Source organism: Staurois parvus, unplaced genomic scaffold (assembly GCF_062004578.1).
Source record: "Staurois parvus isolate SC_StPar_1 unplaced genomic scaffold, SC_StPar_1.0 ptg000339l, whole genome shotgun sequence".
Lineage (NCBI taxonomy): Eukaryota > Metazoa > Chordata > Amphibia > Anura > Ranidae > Staurois > Staurois parvus.
Window position 1 is genome coordinate 139,218 of NW_028318135.1, and position 18,493 is coordinate 157,710.

The window sequence follows — 18,493 nt, forward strand, 5'->3', positions numbered from 1 at the left end:
AAGAAAATGTATCATCTAGAAAAAGGTCAATACGAGAATAGGATGAGTGCGGTGAGGAAAAAAACGTCCTTTTCCGAACCGTGGAAGCATCACCATACATCATATAGGTTATACTTATTGAGTAGCAAAGATATAGATTTTGTGATTGTACGGATATGACGAAAGGATGTTGAGTCTTTGATTGCTATCAGGACTCCACAGGTTTTTTGGGATCATTAGCCATATATAAATGAGAGAAGTGTTGGAACGATAGATAAGGGCATTATGAGGCCACAAAGTGAGTTTCTTGAACCATCAAGACATCAGCTTTTAAGGAGTGGGTCTCCTTTAGAAGGATGTTCCTTTTGAAGGGACTGTTAAGGCCCTTGGCGTTTAGCATGCCGCTGAAAATAAAGTCCCTAGAGGAGGAGTCATTGCTATAGTATTTCGCTGGTAGAGGTCCTGGTTAACGTTGGTGTAGTAGAGGGTGAAGGGACTCTGAGTAGTGTGGTCCGTAAGTAGTGGAGAGTGTTGGTAGTCGTGGTGAGAGATAGTCCCATCTTCAAAATTATGGGCATTATGGTGGTTGGTTCTTCTTGCGAGTCCATGAGAGGTTATCGGGCGAGGGATATAATCTTGGAGTTTCAATAGAAGATGCTGAGCTGCTTTGAAAACCAGGAGGGGTAGCAAAAGGAGGAGAAAAAGATGCATATTAAGAAAATCCCTGTATTAAAAGACAGGGAAAATGGGCAGCTGAGCTGCTTGCAATTGGGGCAAAAACAGGGTAGTATCTTGGATACCTTTCTGTAAGAGGAACTGAGCGTATGAGCTCCCTGCTTCTCACTAGAAATGTTATGTAGCCGTAGTGGGGAGATTCTTGTGTCCTTAAGGGGACATCTATGCTCCTAGGACCAATCTGTGTCCAATATCTCAGGTGGGGTGGGAGTATCGAGCTGAGCTCCAGCGGGGAGTAAGCGCCATTGCTTGAGCAATTGAAAACCATTTTCCACACTGTACAGTATATTGGAATTTTCTTACCATTCCATGTATCGATTAATCGAATCCCCATCTAGAACATTATAGTACTGTAAAGCTTTGGTTAGTGGTGCAAGTTTCTTTGATTGCAGTTTTGTGTATAGAGAGATCCCAGCAAACTCGTCTGATCTTACTGGGTTTTGTTTTGTTTGGCGGCCGCCATGACTCTGTCTTTTGACATGGATATAATGGATCCTCGCCAAGGTATCTCTAAGTGCTGTATCTGGAAGGAAGTTAAGCTTAGGGATACGGTGCGCTCTGTCAGTACATAGTTTAATGTCGCTCAGAGTAGGGAATAAAGCTTTCATAAGGCGCTGGATATATGTGGTTAACTGAAGTGGTGCGACTGATTATGGAATACCTCTAAACTTTATGTTGCGTCTTGAGTGGTCTTCCAAATCAGCAACCTTGTTATGTAATTATTGAATCTCAGACTCTTGATGAGCGTATGCATCCACTAAGTCGTTATGGGCCGAATAGAGATCCACCATTTTAGATTCCATATGATTTATCTTGTCTTCATGGGATTTTACAGTGTCCATTAGAGAGGCAAATATATCTGAAAAATCTGCCAGGAGAGATCTTTTCATAGAGAGTAACATTTTTAATTCTATTTTCAAATATAGGCTTATCATTAGCAAGAAATGCTTCAATAGGGTGTTCATACATAATGTGCTCTGAAGATACTGAGGGGAAAACAGGCTGCTGCTTGGTAGTGTTAGGGTCATCCTCCCTGCACTGTTCAGATTTAGCTGGGCTGCGGGTGGTAGGTGTATCAGGAGGGGAACACTCACCCAGGCTCCTGTGTGGCTGTAGTCCTTGCTCGGTCCGCTGTGAGGCCACATGGTGCTGTGGCGGTGCACTGGGATTAGGGTCGGTGCCATCTTACTTCGCTCTGTGTCCTGCTGCAGAGTAGAAGTCAGTGAGGCATTGAGGCTGTTTGGACTGTTTCCTCCACTTGGACATAGCGCAGGTGCAGTCCGGAGAAGCAAGGAAAGAAGAAACGGGTGATAGGAATCTCCCCTTGATGCTGCAATAGCCGCTGTGAGAAGGGAGACAGCAGGATCTCCGGATCAAATGGCCATCTTCCCTGACGGCCGGACATGCCCCTCGATATTATGTTTTGAAGCTCATTTTATGGTTAAGAATAGGAGAATACTTGACTGTCTATAGCCTGGCCTCAGCTTTAAAGTATAGACACATTTTCTAAAAAGCACACTAATTCACTCTCCCTAGTCCTCCTAAAATCTAAACTAGAAACGTCTACCACAGCTGCATTCTTATCTAAAGAAGATGGCTACAGCTTACTCCTAGCTGCAGCTTTGTTTTGTTTCTTTACTAGTTCTGGCTGCATCTGCACATTGAATTCTTATAGACCTGTATAGAAATTATATTTAGTGATTAATAAAAAGAGAAAATAGGTGCAGCGCTATAATCAGAATACAGAAAAAAATTCTCTATAAATTATATATGCATTTAAATGCCAATGATCAAAGAGATGCAAGATGTGATACAATGGTAAACAGTGCGCTAATCAGTAGGAAATGAAAAGTCCTCATCCCAGATCAGTGGTTGTGAGAGATGAAAAATCCTAGGAACAGATAGAGTGCGCACTCACCAGAGGTGCGTTTAAATGACGCATGTAGAGAAGTATATTCAGCAAATTCTCTCCACCTTCAGGGCTCTGGTCAGATCGCACTCCGTACTATCCTCTGTTTCACCACGAAGAACAGTAGCCAGGATTCATCAAACCGTGTGGGCGTCCGAAATACTCCTTAGTCCAGATAGGCACTGTGGGAGGTGGTACTCTCAAAGAGAGCCCAATAAAGGACGCCACATAGTGTGATGCTGTATGACTTGGGTTTATTAGTCAAAAAAAGGGGTGAAACAACAAAAAGTACTGACCATAAATGTTGGCCACATATAGTGGCTAGATGTCCATAAGCTGTAGCCCCCCTGACGCGTTTCGTGCGATGCACGTCCTCAGAGGGTCAAGCCCTGACCCTCTGAGGACGTGCATCGCTTGAAACGCATCGGGGGGCTACAGCTTATGGACATCTAGCCACTATATGTGGCCAACATTTATGGTCAGTACTTTTTGTTGTTTCACCCCTTTTTTTGACTAATAAACCCAAGTCATACAGCATCACACTATGTGGCGTCCTTTATTGGGCTCTCTTTGAGAGTGCCACCTCCCACAGTGCCTATCTGGACTAAGGAGTATTTCTGACGCCCACACGGTTTGATGAATCCTGGCTACTGTTCTTCGTGGTGAAACAGAGGATAGTACGGAGTGCGATCTGACCAGAGCCCTGAAGGTGGAGAGAATTTGCTGAATATACTTCTCTACATGCGTTATTTAAACGCACCTCTGGTGAGTGCGCACTCTATCTGTTCCTAGGATTTTTCATCTCTCACAACCACTGATCTGGGATGAGGACTTTTCATTTCCTACTGATTAGCTCACTGTTTACCATTGTATCACATCTTGCATCTCTTTGATCATTGGCATTTAGATGCATATATAATTTATAGAGAATTTTTTTCTGTATTCTGAATATAGCGCTGCACCTATTTTCTCTTTTTATTGATTATTGTAAGGTTGGTTGGTTACCTTTTTTGGTGTTCTAGCTGCTTATACACTCCTGTCTGTAGCGCTCGCTATACCATTTTCACATATATTTAGTGATTGTTTACATAAAAGACCATTAATATGATATTTAGAATATATAGGTAAATCTTATCAGCTAGTCTATTTGAGTGTGGCTAACGTAGGTTGCATAACAGTGGCTAGATTTTAAATAATGAAAGTAGACATTGATGAAATGCAGCTGCTTGTAAGTCAATACAGTCATGTGGATCACTTCTGCACTATGCTAAGTAACTCAGCCCAGCAGTGATTTGTGACATTGCAAGGAGTTTTAAAAGATCTACAGCTCCACTTTTATCTTCATCAGATTTTCTATAACGTGTTTGTTTTCCCAACAGATCCTGAAGAATTTTTGAATATCTTGTTCCATCATATATTAAGAGTAGATCCCCTCTTAAAAATAAGGTAACATTTCTTTAAAGTAAGAAACAATGTATGGTGATAAAAGCAATACAATGTTTATATTAGCCTAACAATTACAGTAAAGGGAACAAATTGTGCTTTCCATTTATTTCTTATGGTTAGGTTTTTAAAAAATAAAAATGTCAACAGTATTAGTCTAATACATTTGCAATATTTTGAATGTATAGTTTGTATTTATTTTAATGATGAAAAGTAAACCTTTTTTCTTATTAGATGCCAGAAATGTAGGCTTGCAAAGTTACTGAAAGGTTCACTTTAAATTTAGCAACAATTATGTGTTATGTATCTACCTAAACAATTTAACAAACAATTTAATTTAAATGCAGCCCTTGCACTATATAGTTGTGGTTAGACATATAAAAGATTTTGTCATCAGATGCTAATTTGTGTGGCTAGTGTTGGGAATTCTCCAACAAGATCTCTACTACACAATCCCTTGATGACACAACTAATAGGGGTCTTCACCTTTTTGTTTTGGTTTTTATTACATTCTTTTTTATTCATTCTACACCTTTTAAAGACACAACAGAAGCTGGTAAACTTCCCATTCCTAATAGAATATTGGAGAGTCCATGCCATGCATAGCTGAAAACTTCAGTAGAGAGACCTTCAGATTCAGTTGGTTCTTTAGCTGACAGATATTCATCTTAGAAGTTCCAGCCATTTTATTGAAAAAAAGTTCTTTCTTGTCCATTGAGCAACACACAAATCTGACCTTTTGGCTAGCTACTCTGAGGACTTCAGAACCTTTAACAACAAAAGCCCTGTTTGATGCCAACTCTCTCAAATCCCTGATGGACCGACCTGCACCCGAGGAGTCGCAGTTGTCTGCTATTACTCTCAGACTGAAATAATCTTCTGCTCTTACTGGCGCAGTATGCTCCACTTTAAAACTGATGGAATAGCCCATAGCCTTTACCGGTGCTGTTCCCACTCACTCCTTTAGGGCTCCTAAAATTGGCAAGACCTTTCTGGTACACCTGCTGTTTGCTGTCTTCCTATATGAAGACTTGAAAAATTCAGATCACCCAGTTGTACCTCCCAAACATCTGCCAGCTATGTACTCATTTAAGGAGGATTTTGTCAAAATGTTGGCTGCCCCCTCTGTGGATCTGGCAGTCTCCAGCCTTAACAAAGATTCCACCATCCTAATGAAGAATGCACCTATGTTTAAGGATGCCAACACGTGACTAAAGGTCCTTTTCTAGAATCTTTTATTTAATAAGCAGTCCCTCGCCGTACAGCCCTGGCGGATCTTCTGGAGGTAGCATCTAACCCATCTTGGATCTTAAGGCCCTAAATGTCTTTATTTAGGCCCATAAATTCTGCATGTAATTAACTATGTCATAGTCTTCCTTCAGCAGGGAGATTGTCTAGCTTCTGTGGACATGAAAGATGCGTATGGTGGACAACTCTGACCTCCCAGACCTTACAGAGGTTTGGTTGTTTCCTGAAAACCTGTGTGCTGGGATGTCTGACTCCTGTGCATGCGCAGAAGTGACGTCACCCCGTACTGGCCATGGAAGATGGTCAAATACTGGCATCCAAAAGAAGATGCCAGTGAGGGATGGAGATCTTTGAAGGAAAGGTAAATTTGCCTAAATGTAGTTTGTGTTGTGAAAGTTTACCACACAGCCGCTGCTTCTTTCAGAAAGAGACTTTTTTTTTCTCTTTGTCATTCCTGATGGTCCCCATAAGGGTAAACCTGTTTCTCATTCCACTATTTCTCTGTGACTCAGACAGACCATCACTCAAATGTATGGTCTTAAAGACTGGGTGCCACCCTTTCATTCTGATCTACGGTTCACACTGTCTTCGGGGTGTGAGGTCCTTCTTTTTTTTGTTTGTGGACCTGTTAGGGTTTTTTTTTGCTGATTCCCACTCCTCTGTTGTACTGCTTTTGTACATCCAAACATTACAAGACTTCCTGTGTACATTCACTGTGTATTGTACTCACTGTAATATCCTTTTCTTGAAGTACATTGAGGCACACAGGCCATCACCACTTTGTGTTTATGATCATGCCCTTGGTATTGCTTTACCCCAAAAATTGAGGCATGCTAGGTGTGGGAGGTGTTATGCAGGGCTGGTCCACAATTTTTGTTTACCAGTATCCAATCCTCCTGTAGGTAGCAGCATTACCTTACAGTACAAGATGTCCTGTGGACCCCAATAAAAGGATTTTACAACAAGTACAATATTTCTATTATTTAGTTCACCAGTTTTATTGAAGAAAGCAGCTCTTTGAGCTCTCCACCCAGTCCTGTGACTAGACACTGCATGAAAGTTGCTGTGCCAACAATCAAAGTGACTATGTTGCTAGATTATACATTTTTAAAAAAGGGTCTTCCAGCAAAAAAAACTGTTTAGATACCTGTGCCTCTGATCTCCACTTCCTTGGAGAGCTGAGGTGGATCAAGAATCTTCCCCAGCATCCAACATGTCTAGGTATATGGGATGCCTGGACTCCCTCTATGTTCTGTGCTTCCATCCTTCAGTTATATGTCACCACTGTGTTCTGCTGTGACCTAGGGGTCAATGGACAGAGAAGTAATCATGGTATTAGTGCTACACCACCTAATCTACTTAAGTAATCAATCATTTTCTTTGAAGGGAGACCTTTTTTCTTTAAAGCGTATCTAGAGCCAAAAACTAAATGTAAAATATTGCCGTTTATCAGATAGCTATTTTGTACTTTTAACCCAGCTCACGGGTAATTGTAAGGGCACTGCATTTCTGGCAAGATCAAAAAATCTGTTCTTGCTGTAAATGTTTGTTTGAAAAAAGAAAACAAATTCAGCCTCCAAATCTAAGTACTGGTAAGCTCCATTATATTTATCTTTGTTATTGAGTTTATATACAATTTAAAGCGACCTTGTCATAATATTAACGCCTTGGCGCCGGCCGCATACATATGTGCAGCCTCTCCTCACGTGGGCCTTAACGCATATATGTATACCTAGAGATGAACAAAACTGTGCCGAGAGAGCGCACCAAGTGAGCTCCCAGCGCAGTTACCGGCGGCTATCAGAAAGCTTCCAATCTCTATTTGCGATCAGGAGCTTTCAAATCATGTGACCACTGTGACAGCCAATCCCAGTGGTCACATAATCAGAAACTCAGCCTCCCGGCATCTGAAACCCCTTAAAGGACCGAGAGGTGCCGGCACCAAGGGTTAAAACAGTAAAACATGTCCAGCAAAGACCTCTGGAAGTGACAAAATACTCTCTGGTTCCAGTTTCATATACCGTAGAGATGATTAGTGACATTCTGGTCCTCGATCAGCTCTGTGGTAAACCGGCAGATCCACAGGCTTCAGCTCCAGGTTCTCCATTCTCTGGTGGGCCAGAGAGACCTGGAAAAGGTACCAGAAGGCGGCGGAAGGGAGGGGCGACCCCTCCTGCCGCCTGTAAAAGCTACCCAGCGGCTAATTAGCTGCTTGTATCCCCTTTGCTAAATAGAGAATTGCCTTCAGTTTTAAAAAAATACCAGGTTGATGATTGCAGCTGCAGACATCAACTTGGTATATGCTTCCGGACAGCTGACATACAATTACGTATTATGGTCTGGAAGTAGCTTCAAGTCTACCAACACAGAAAATTCCGTTTGTAAATGGATAGAAGACTGGCTAAAAGACCGTACTCAGAGAATACAGGTTAATAATTTATACTCTGAATGGTCTAGGGTTGTTAGTGGTGTTCCCCAAAGTTCAGTGGTGGGACCTTTACTTTTTCTTCAATAATTTGTATTTAGTAGTTATGTGAAGGCACAGTAGTACAAGGAGCACCTAGTCCGCCCACGCAAGGGCTATGACTGTTCACCCCCAGGTGAAACAAGTATGCACGAAAAGCATAAAGGAGAGGAAGAACATCCTCCACCAATAGTCATATTAAGCATGAGACACATGTGGGCATCAGAGGTGGTCCTGGTGTCAAAACATAGTGGAACAAACCTGGGCATGGATAGAGTCCAGGAGGGTACAGGACCCACAGAAAGGGTAAACAATCGAAAAAAAAAAAAACAAGGGCAAGAGATAGAGGATCTGGGACTGTCGGAGACACCAGAGCAGCCCACACTTGTCAGAGGAAGATCAGGGAAGGTATACATCCACCACAGTTCCCAGATTTTTAAAAATTTGGCATGGGAGTCATAAAGAATTCTGTTCATGTGTTCATTAAGCATCTGTCCCATAAAACGGTCCTTCACTCCCTGAAAGGGGACTGTAGGTTTTTTCCATGCCTGGGCAATCATCATCTTGGCTGCTATAAAACAAATAAGATGCCAATTTTTGCTGATGAGCAAGTAGGCACAGGATAAGGCAATGTAACAAGGTGAATTTTTCCTCCTTTCGGATGGTCAGGTAGAACAGAGAATACATGTCCATCAGGTATGTGAGACATTCCCACGATCAGCGGTCAGTTAGGTTAGTGTGGGCAATGCAGGCAGGGACCCAATACCACCTCAGCAACACTTTTTGTGCCGCCTCGATCTCATTTAGCGATAGAAGACGAAGCTTTGCTCCAATCCGACACGTCAATCTCAAATCCCAGGTCTCGTTCCGAGTGAACCACATAGGAGAGCAAAGCATGAGATGATTGATTATTCAGAGACGCATAAAGTCTCTGGAGATGGAGAAGATGAGACCTGGGGAATGTTGACAGGTATGCTCAAATGTAGTTTTCTGAAACTGATAAGGTGAGGTGCGTCGAAGGGAAGATATCCAGTGTTGAAGATGGAGAAATCGGAAATACTCCCGACTAGGGAGCATCATGGGATTCACAGAAGGCCGCCCACATCGGGTGGGGGAGGTGTGATCGGGAGGTCAGAAAGTGTTGCATTTGTGAGAGACCACGAGAGGTCCACCAAGAAATGGTCCAGGGCTAATCAAGGCGAGAGGGTTTTTAGTAATAGGTAGCAAAGGAAGGAAGGGAGACCTAAGGGAGCCTGACTGACACACCCAAAGATGCAAGGTATGTTGCATAAGAGGGCTTAAAGCCACAGGCCACATTTTCTGAGGGAGCCATAAAAGGGTTTAGATCGAGAGTGGGACGCAGTTGGGAAGCTCCAGCAGCACCTATAGGGGTACATCGGAAGAGGCATGTAGCCAGGTCAGTGGGGAAATTTGGGTAGTGTTAAGGTAGTAGTATTTAGAAACATGAGGGACCCCCAATCCCCCTTGTAATCTATGTAAAAAAAAAAGGGTAGCCTTGGGGACTCTGGGGCGTTTATTGCCCCAAATAAAGTGTAGAATGTGTTCTGAATCAGGTGGAGGAAATTTTGGGTGCGGAAATACCAGAGCTTAGGTCATCTTTACTGAATTGTTGCAACCTATCCAAGATAGATAGGGGCACCACCATGACTGCATAAGACAAGTCAATGAGTGGAGCAAAGGATAATAATTGGCAGAGAACAAAGAGGAATAGGTGGGGGTCAGTTGAATTCCAAGGTAATTAATAGATGACGTCGCCCAGCAAAATGGGATTGTAGGCGAGTAACCAAAGCCTGATTTAGGGTGACATTCAAGGCCTTGCACTTGGCTAGGTTAACCCGTAGGCCAGAAATAGACAAAAAACACACGTCAAAAAGTGTAGCAAATTAGTAACAGTTGTGAGCGGGTTGGTAAGCATCAAAAGGGCATCATCTGCAAACAGGCTCACTTTGAAATTATGGCCTGCATAAGGGATTCCAGTAACATTTTGGTCACCATGAAGCAAGCTTGCCAAAGCTCTAGTGGTAAAATAAATAATGCTGGGGACAGGGGGTAACCCTGTCTTCTGCCGCTATGGATGGGGAAAGGCGCTGAAAGATACCCAGAGTATTTAGCCGATAATGTAGGTCATGGGTAGGCAACCTTTGAGAGGTGGAGATCTACCTGAACAACATGAAAGAGATCAAAGATCACCAGTGTTCAGCGCCATTTAAAAAAAAATAAAAAATTAACTAGCTAGACCTAACAAAATAGTAAGGAAAATGTAGAAATAATTAAATAAAACAAATGCCACTGTAAAAATACAAACTTAGCCTACTTTAAAAATGGACAGTGTCAGTCACTAGGGCAGTGAACAATGTCAGTCAGCAGGGCAGTGAACGGTGTCTGTAGGGCAGAGGTTGATGTCAGTCAGTAGAGCAGTGGATGGTGTCAGTCACTAGGGCAGTGAACAATGTCAGTCAGCAGGGCAGAGGCTGGTGTCAGTAGGGCAGTGGATGGTGTCATTTTTTATTTTTACAATTTTTTTTATATTTTTCACAAATTTTTTTAGGAGCCCTGTTGAAAGGGAAGTACTTGGGGGAAGGCTGGGCAGCAGAAAAAAGGAGGAATGAGGATGGGAGGAGCAGCGGGGGGAGGTGTTTACTAGAACGGATCCCCTGGATTTTCCTCCTACAGCAGCTGTACACTGGTGGGAGGGCGAGGAGGAGATGCTAGCTTTCAGCTCCTCCAGGAGGACAATAAAGGGGATCGTTGGAAAGCAGGTATTTTAAAAATCTGAATTCCCAGCAAGTGGCTGAGAATTGGGATTTTCTACCTCCCAGCTACCCTGGTGCCCTAAGGCGGCTGCCTAAGCAAGGGGGGGAATTCAGATTTAAAATACTGGGAGGGAAGGAGGGTGGGGGACACACTGCAGGTGGAGGGAAGGGGGGCTAGAGGTCACTGCTATGGGGGAAAGGGGAGGGACAGAGGACACTACTGGGGGGTGGGGGGGTGTGAAGGGGGCAGAGGACACTACGGGGGGGGGGGGTTATGAAGGGCGGCAGAGGACACTGCTATCACTGCTATGGGGTTGGCCCTGCCTATAGCAGTGTCCTCTGCATATCACCCCAGCCCCCCCCCCCAGTAGTGTCCTCTGCCCCCTCTTTCCCCCATAGTGGTGAGCTCTGCAGCAATCAATGTCCCCCCCCAACACCAGGAAATTTCCTCTGCCTCCACCCCTCCCCCCCCCATCCCAAGCAATGTCCTCTGTACCCCCCCCCCCCTTCCCTCCCATGGTGTCCCCACAAGCAGTATCCTACCTCTGTACAGAAAAGTGTGGAAGGCAGCACAGTTCTGGACTGACGGTGCCTTCCCCCAGTTTCTTCCGCTGCTGCTGTCATCCTCAGTGCACAGTGGAGAGCAGAAGGCAGCACAGCTCAAGACTGAGGGCTGAAGGTGGAGCTGGCCAAATTAACTTTTTATGTCTGGAGGAAAAGAGTTTTACCTCCACATATGGAAAGGTTTCTTCACAGTAGAAGCTGTGAAACTGTAGAATAGACTGCTTCAAGAACTAGTTCTGGCCAGCTCAGTTGATTGTTTTAAAAAAGAGCTGGATGCATTGCTAAATGCACAAAATATAACTGGATATTAATATTTAGAGGTAATAACACCAGAGGTAATTGATCCAGGGAATATCTGATTGCCTCTTGGGGGATCAAGAAGGATTTTTTTCCCTGCAGGAGCAAATTGGATCATGCTTCCCTGAGTTTTTTCCCTATTTCCTCTGGATTAGCTGTGTGAATAGGATAGTGTATATGGAGATTTTTTTATTTGTGTTTTTTTTATTTGATTGAGCTAGATGGACTTGTGCCTTTTTCAGCCTGACTATATGAGAAGCCAATTAGCTTTAGCTTCGTATTTAACTATAATTTTCCAGTTAATATTTTATAAGTGTACATTTCAATCTGGTTGGTGGCCAGTAGTTGCCCCAGTCAGTTCATTCATCAGACAAGACTTACTGTATGTCTGAAATCTAAAATGTGGATAGTGCGACATCTAGTGGCATGTGTAGAAAATAGATAATGTCAAAAGGTTTTTTTTTCATTTTTAATCTTCTCCTTCCTTGTGACATGTTTGTGGCAGTGGAACCAGAGGAATGTTTTCCCCTCCACCTGTGAATAGACAGAAGATAGGCATAAGACCCCTCAGCCTTTAACTATGTTTCTATGTACATATAAAACTAGAACATTATTAATTTTTTGTTTAATGATGTTTTGTTTCAGGTCAGCAGGTCAAAAGGTACAAGATTGCTACTTTTACCAAATCTTCATGGATAAAAATGAGAATGTGGGGGTTCCCACTATACAGCAGCTACTGGAGTGGTCATTTATAAACAGCAATCTGAAGTTTGCAGAGGTGAAACACAAATTCTTGCTTTTCTTTTCTTGCTACATATTTATGCAGGTTCCAATATATAAAGAGAGAGCACAAGTGGGCTGCAACATCCCAATATTCTTTACTAAACAATCTTCAGCAAAATAGCATATCCAGAACTGCACTCGAGCTTTACATTAGTCTTGGTGTGCACCTCTGCAATAATTTAAGAGGCCCTACAATTTCTAGCAAGATCACCAGTGCAGATCATTGTGCTGAAACAAACCCCCAAATGAATCTATTTGGCTTACAAGAGCAAGGGGTCTTTTCCATGCTTGAACTGTACAGTTGCAAGAAAAAGTATGTGAACCCCTTGGGATTACGTGGAGTTTTGCATGAATTGGGCATAAAATGTGCTCTGAACGTCATCTAAGTCACAACAATAGAAGAACACAGTCTGCTGAACATAATACTACACAAACATTAGATGTTGCCATGGTTTAATTGCACATAACATGTAAACATTCACAGTGCAGGGAGGAAAAAGTATGTGAGGCCCTAGCTTAATGACTTCTCCCAGAGCTAATTGGAGCCAGGAGTGAGCCAACCTTGACACCACTCAGTGTAAAAATGACTGCAAGAGCACAGCGCAGAATGCTGCATGAGGTAAAGAAGAATCCCAGAGTGTCAGCTAAAGACTTACAGAAATCTCTGGCACATGCTAACATTTTTGTTGACACATCTACAATAAGGAAAACATTAAACAAGAATGGAGTACATGGGAGGACACCACGGAGGACGCCATTGCTGTCCAAAAAGAATATTGCAGCACGTTTGAAGTTTGCAAAAGAGCACCTGGATGTTCCACAGCACTACTGGCAAAATATACTGTGGACAGATGAAACCAAGATTGAGTTGTTTGGGAAGAACACACAACACTATGTGTGGAGAAAAAATGGCATAGCACACCAACATCAAAACCTCATCCCCACTGTAAAACACGGCGGAGGGAGCATCATGGTTTGGGGCTGCTTTGCTGCCTCAGGGCCTGGACAGATTGTTGTCATTGATGGGAAAATGAATTCCAGAGTTTATCAAGACATTTTGCAGGAAAACGTACGACCATCTGTCCGCCAACTGAAGCTCTGCAGAGGATGGGTGATGCAACAGGACAATGACCCAAAGCATACAAGTAATTCAACAAAACAATGGCTGCAACAGCACAGAATACGCCTTCTGGAGTGGCCCAGTCAGAGTCCTGACCTCAACCCGATAGAAATGCTGTGGCATGACCTTAAGAGATCGATTCACACCAGACATCCCAAGAATATTGCTACACTGAAACAGTTTTGTGAAGAGGAGTGGTCCAAAATTACTCCAGATCGTTGTGCAGGTCTGATCTGCAACTACAGGAAACGTTTGGTTGAGGTTATTGCTGCCAAAGGAGGGTCAACCAGTTATTAAGTCCAAAGGTTTACATACTTTTTCCTCCCTGCACTGTGAATGTTTACATGTTATGTGCAATGAAATCATGGCAACATCTAATGTTTGTGTAGTATTATGTTCAGCAGACTGTGTTCTTCTATTGTGACTTAGATGATGTTCAGAGCACATTTTATGCCCAATTCATGCAAAACTCCACGTAATCCCAAGGGGTTCACATACCTTTTCTTGCAACTGTATGCATTGCTCTAACATGGTAGAGGTTTTAACCATACACTTAGGGAGCACCAGATTTATATTACTGGGTATTGCACATGTCGGACTGCATAGGTACAGTGGATCTATAGAATGTACACTGTAAAACATAGAAGTCTAAATGTAGACTTTGATCTATATTTTTTAATTTTTACAAAGTTTAAAGTGTACAGTTGTCTAAAATACTTTAAATGCGGTGGAATATTGAACTCAATCATTTGGAGGGTTGTGCACATACAGTCAGGCCCATAAATATTGGGACATCGACACAATTCTAACATTTTTGGCTCTATACACCACCACAATGGATTTGAAATAAAACGAACAAGCTGTGCTTTAACTGCAGACTGTCAGCTTTAATTTGAGGGTATTTACATCCACATTAGGTGAACGGTGTAGGAATTATAACAGTTTGCATATGTGCCTCCCACTTGTTAAGGGACCAAAAGTAATGGGACAATTGGCGTCTCAGCTGTTCCATGGCCAGGTGTGTGTTATTCCCTCATTATCCCAATTACAATGAGCAGATAAAAGGTCCAGAGTTCATTTCAAGTGTGCTATTTGCATTTGGAATCTGTTGCTGTCAACTCTCAAGATGAGATCCAAAGAGCTGTCACTATCAGTGAAGCAAGCCATCATTAGGCTGAAAAAACAAAACAAACCCATCAGAGAGATAGCAAAAACATTAGGCGTGGCCAAAACAACTGTTTGGTACATTCTTAAAAAGAAGGAAAGCACCGGTGAGCTCAGCAACACCAAAAGACCCGGAAGACCACGGAAAACAACTGTGGTGGATGTCTGAAGAATTCTTTCCCTGGTGAAGAAAACACCCTTCACAACAGTTGGCCAAATCAAGAACACTCTCCAGGAGGTAGGTGTATGTGTGTCAAAGTCAACAATCAAGAGAAGACTTCACCAGAGTGAATACAGAGGGTTCACCACAAGATGTAAACCATTTGTGAGCCTCAAAAACAGGAAGGCCAGATTAGAGTTTGCCAAACGACATCTAAAAAAGCCTTCACAGTTCTGGAACAACATCCTATGGACAGATGAGACCAAGATCAACTTGTACCAGAGTGATGGGAAGAGAGAGTATGGAGAAGGAAAGGAACTGCTCATGATCCTAAGCATACCACCTCATCAGTGAAGCATGGTGGTGGTAGTGTCATGGCGTGGGCATGTATGGCTGCCAATGGAACTGGTTCTCTTGTATTTATTGATGATGTGACTGCTGACAAAAGCAGCAGGATGAATTCTGAAGTGTTTCGGGCAATATTATCTGCTCATATTCAGCCAAATGCTTCACAACTCATTGGACGCCGCTTCACAGTGCAGATGGACAATGACCCAAAGCATACTGCAAAAGCAACCAAAGAGTTTTTTAAGGGAAAGAAGTGGAATGTTATGCAATGGCCAAGTCAATCACCTGACCTGAATCCGATTGAGCATGCATTTCACTTGCTGAAGACAAAACTGTAGGGAAAATGCCCCAAGAACAAGAAGGAACTGAAGACAGTTGCAGTAGAGGCCTGGCAGAGCATCACCAGGGATGAAACCCAGCGTCTGCTGATGTCTATGCGTTCCAGACTTCAGGCTGTAATTGACTGCAAAGGATTTGCAACCAAGTATTAAAAAGTGAAAGTTTGATTTATGATTATTATTCTGTCCCATTACTTTTGGTCACTTAACAAGTGGGAGGCACATATGCAAACTGTTGTAATTCCTACACCGTTCACCTGATTTGGATGTAAATACCCTCAAATTAAAGCTGACAGTCTGCAGTTAAAGGACATCTTGTTCGTTTCATTTCAAATCCATTGTGGTGGTGTATAGAGCCAAAATTGTTAGAATTGTGTCGATGTCCCAATATTTATGGACCTGACTGTACTTCTGGCCATATAGTGTGGATCTTTATAGGAGTCAGTTTTATCTAGTTTTATTTGTCCTTTCATTTGATATTGTTTATGAAATGTATTCCTTGTTTAATAGGCACCATCATGCCTAATAGTTCAGATGCCTCGATTTGGAAAAGACTTCAAGATGTTCAACAAAATATTTCCTTCCTTGGATCTGAATATTACAGACTTACTGGAGGACAGTGAGTAACAGAAATTTTCTTACACACACTTTATTCTTTAAAGTGAAACTGTAACTGCTTGAAGTGGTTGTAAACCTCAGATATGAAATATGAACAAAGCATATCCCTTTTTGATGTGTACTTGTCCCAATTAAGAGCATTCAAGTGTTACTAAACCCACAACAGTAAAATCAGTTTGTATGCAGTAAAGCATGCTTGTTTTACTCACTCTGGAACCTAAGGGGTTAATCCTCTGCATTGTGTAAAAAGGCTGTTTGATCCTGTTTTCTCTGCTCCTCCTCTTGTTCAGATGTCCAGGTCTTTTCTCCTGATAAGACAGACTGAACCCATAGCCCTTCTGAACATGCTCAGTTTAGTGTGTATTGCTAGAGAGTTTTTTTTTCTTGGGAGAGTGCATGTGATCAGTACTGTCCAGACAGAGGTCGGGGTTTTGCATCCTCCTAGAGCAGAAAGAAAACTCCTACAAGCTTTAACCAGTGCTCTGCTTAAGTCACAAGATTACTATATATTACTGATGAGAAAAGGTATTTAGCAATTTATATTTACTAAAATAATTGCATTTCCATGTTGTGTGTACTGTGGGAGACCAGATTTAGTGAATGCAGGGTCCTGGGTTTAGTAACACATTAAATGTAATTTCTGTCTGCTGCTTCGTTCTTCTGTTATCACTTCTGACAGGTTTTCCTGACACTAAGAGAAAAAAGGTGATGGGATGAGCACCAGCATACAGCCTGTGATTGACAGCCTCAATTCTATTCTTGTGTGCTGTGTGAAGGGGGGTGTTTCCCTTCTCTTCATACACCTCTCTTCATTACCCGAGCCCCGTCACTTCATTGGGTATATGTAAAGGTTTGCAACTACTTTAAAATATAGCTGTGAGGATAGAAAAGGTCAGTTTTTCACTAGATAGTCAATCAATAGTCAGAATTATAGCCCTGGTGTCTTTGACTTTAAAAACAGTCCGCGATAACAAATCCCTATCTCTATATCTCTGGGTTCAGTGTACTTTAGAATACTTAGTGTCTAATTGTTTATTAGGCTAGGTTCACACTATTGTGACTCTGAGAGCCATGTTTGCTCGGGCACGGCGGTCCATTCCTCTGAAAGGGGCCGTGCCTGTGTTTCATGCAGGAAAAAGGTTCCTGCACCATTTTAAAAACACAAAGGCAGGGAAAGTGCACGCTGCTTTTGCACCATGCGATTTCCCAGTGTTCCCTGCGCCCACAAACTCGCATTATAGAAGCATGGGGGTGCCATTAGGAATGAATGGAAGCCTCTTGCGTCTGCAGAGGGCAGCGCGTTTTGGTTGCAGGTGCAGAAACAGGTGCGATTCTTGTACCCGCAACCACTCGTATAAGTGTGAACCTAGCCTTCGTATCAGGAAAAAAATGTAAATGTTTTTTTAAGAAGGTAAATATTTGAAATATTGCAGGGGAATATTTTAAAGGCCTCTTATCCAACCAGCATATGAACCTCTAGGCTCCTTTCATTGATTTATTCATATGCTAGTTGTTTAATGAAACTGATCAGATAAACAAATAGAGAAGGGGAACTTTCTCCACAAAACTGGATGAAACAACGAATCATGCTTTTTCAGGCCGCTCAGTCAGAGGAGTGGATGAAAGACAGCTGAGCCTAAAAGGGAGCTACGTCCTTTCTCTTTAGCTAACCAGTAGTGTTTGGCAGTCTTATGTTATAGCGTAAAAGTTTATTCCTAAAACAAAGATTGTATCCTTGTAGTAAAATGCAGAAATTAAAGATACACTATATTGCTAAAACTATTGGGAAGCCTGTCTTTCCACACACATAAACATTAATGGCATCCCAGACTTAGTCTGTAGGGTTCAATATTGAGTTGGCCCATCCTTTGCAGCTATAACAGCTTCAATTATTCTGGGAAGACTGTCCACAAGGTTTAGGAGTGTCTATGGGAATGTTTGACCATTCTTCCAGAAGCACATTTGTGAGGTCAAGCACTGATGTCAGACGAGAAGGCCGGGCTCGCAGTCTCTGCTCTAATTCATCCCAAAGGTGTTCTATCAGGTTGAGGTCAGGACCAAACCCGCTCATCCATGTCTATATGGACCTTGCTTTGTGCACTGGTGCGCAGTCATGTTGGAACGGGAAGGGGCCATCCCCAAACTGTTCCCACAAAGTTGGGAGGTCTTTAGTTTTGACTCTGCAGACAGTTGGCGACTTCTGTGCACTGTGCCCTTCAGCACGTGCTGACCCCGCTCTGTCATGTGGCCTTCCACTTTGTTATAATACCACTAACAGTTGACCGTGGAATATTTAGTAGCAAGGAAATTTTATGGATGGACTTATTGCACAGGTGGCAACCTATTACTGTGCCACGCTTGAATTCACTGAGCTCCTGAGAGTGGCCCATTCTTTCATGAATGTTTGTAGAAGTAGTCTGCATGCCTAGGTGCTTGGTTGTATACACCTGTGGCCATGGAGGTGATTGGAACACCTGAATCCAATGATTCCTGCCCATATGATTGCTAATATCAATGTATTTCATTGATATTTGCAATCGTTACTGAAT

At 42.6% G+C, this 18,493-nt stretch overlaps 1 protein-coding gene across 4 annotated transcripts in view; it reads left to right on the forward strand.

Annotated features, from left to right (window-relative positions):
* CYLD (CYLD lysine 63 deubiquitinase) overlaps positions 1–18,493 on the forward strand; it is a 170,682-nt gene that overhangs the window by 131,954 nt on the left and 20,235 nt on the right. For all 4 annotated transcript variants that reach the window (XM_089684206.1, XM_089684204.1, XM_089684203.1 and 1 more), the window contains 3 exons: positions 4,003–4,069; positions 12,059–12,191; positions 15,837–15,945. In XM_089684206.1, the coding sequence (XP_089540332.1) occupies positions 4,003–4,069; positions 12,059–12,191; positions 15,837–15,945 (309 nt within the window). The remainder of the gene's footprint in view (positions 1–4,002; positions 4,070–12,058; positions 12,192–15,836; positions 15,946–18,493) is intronic.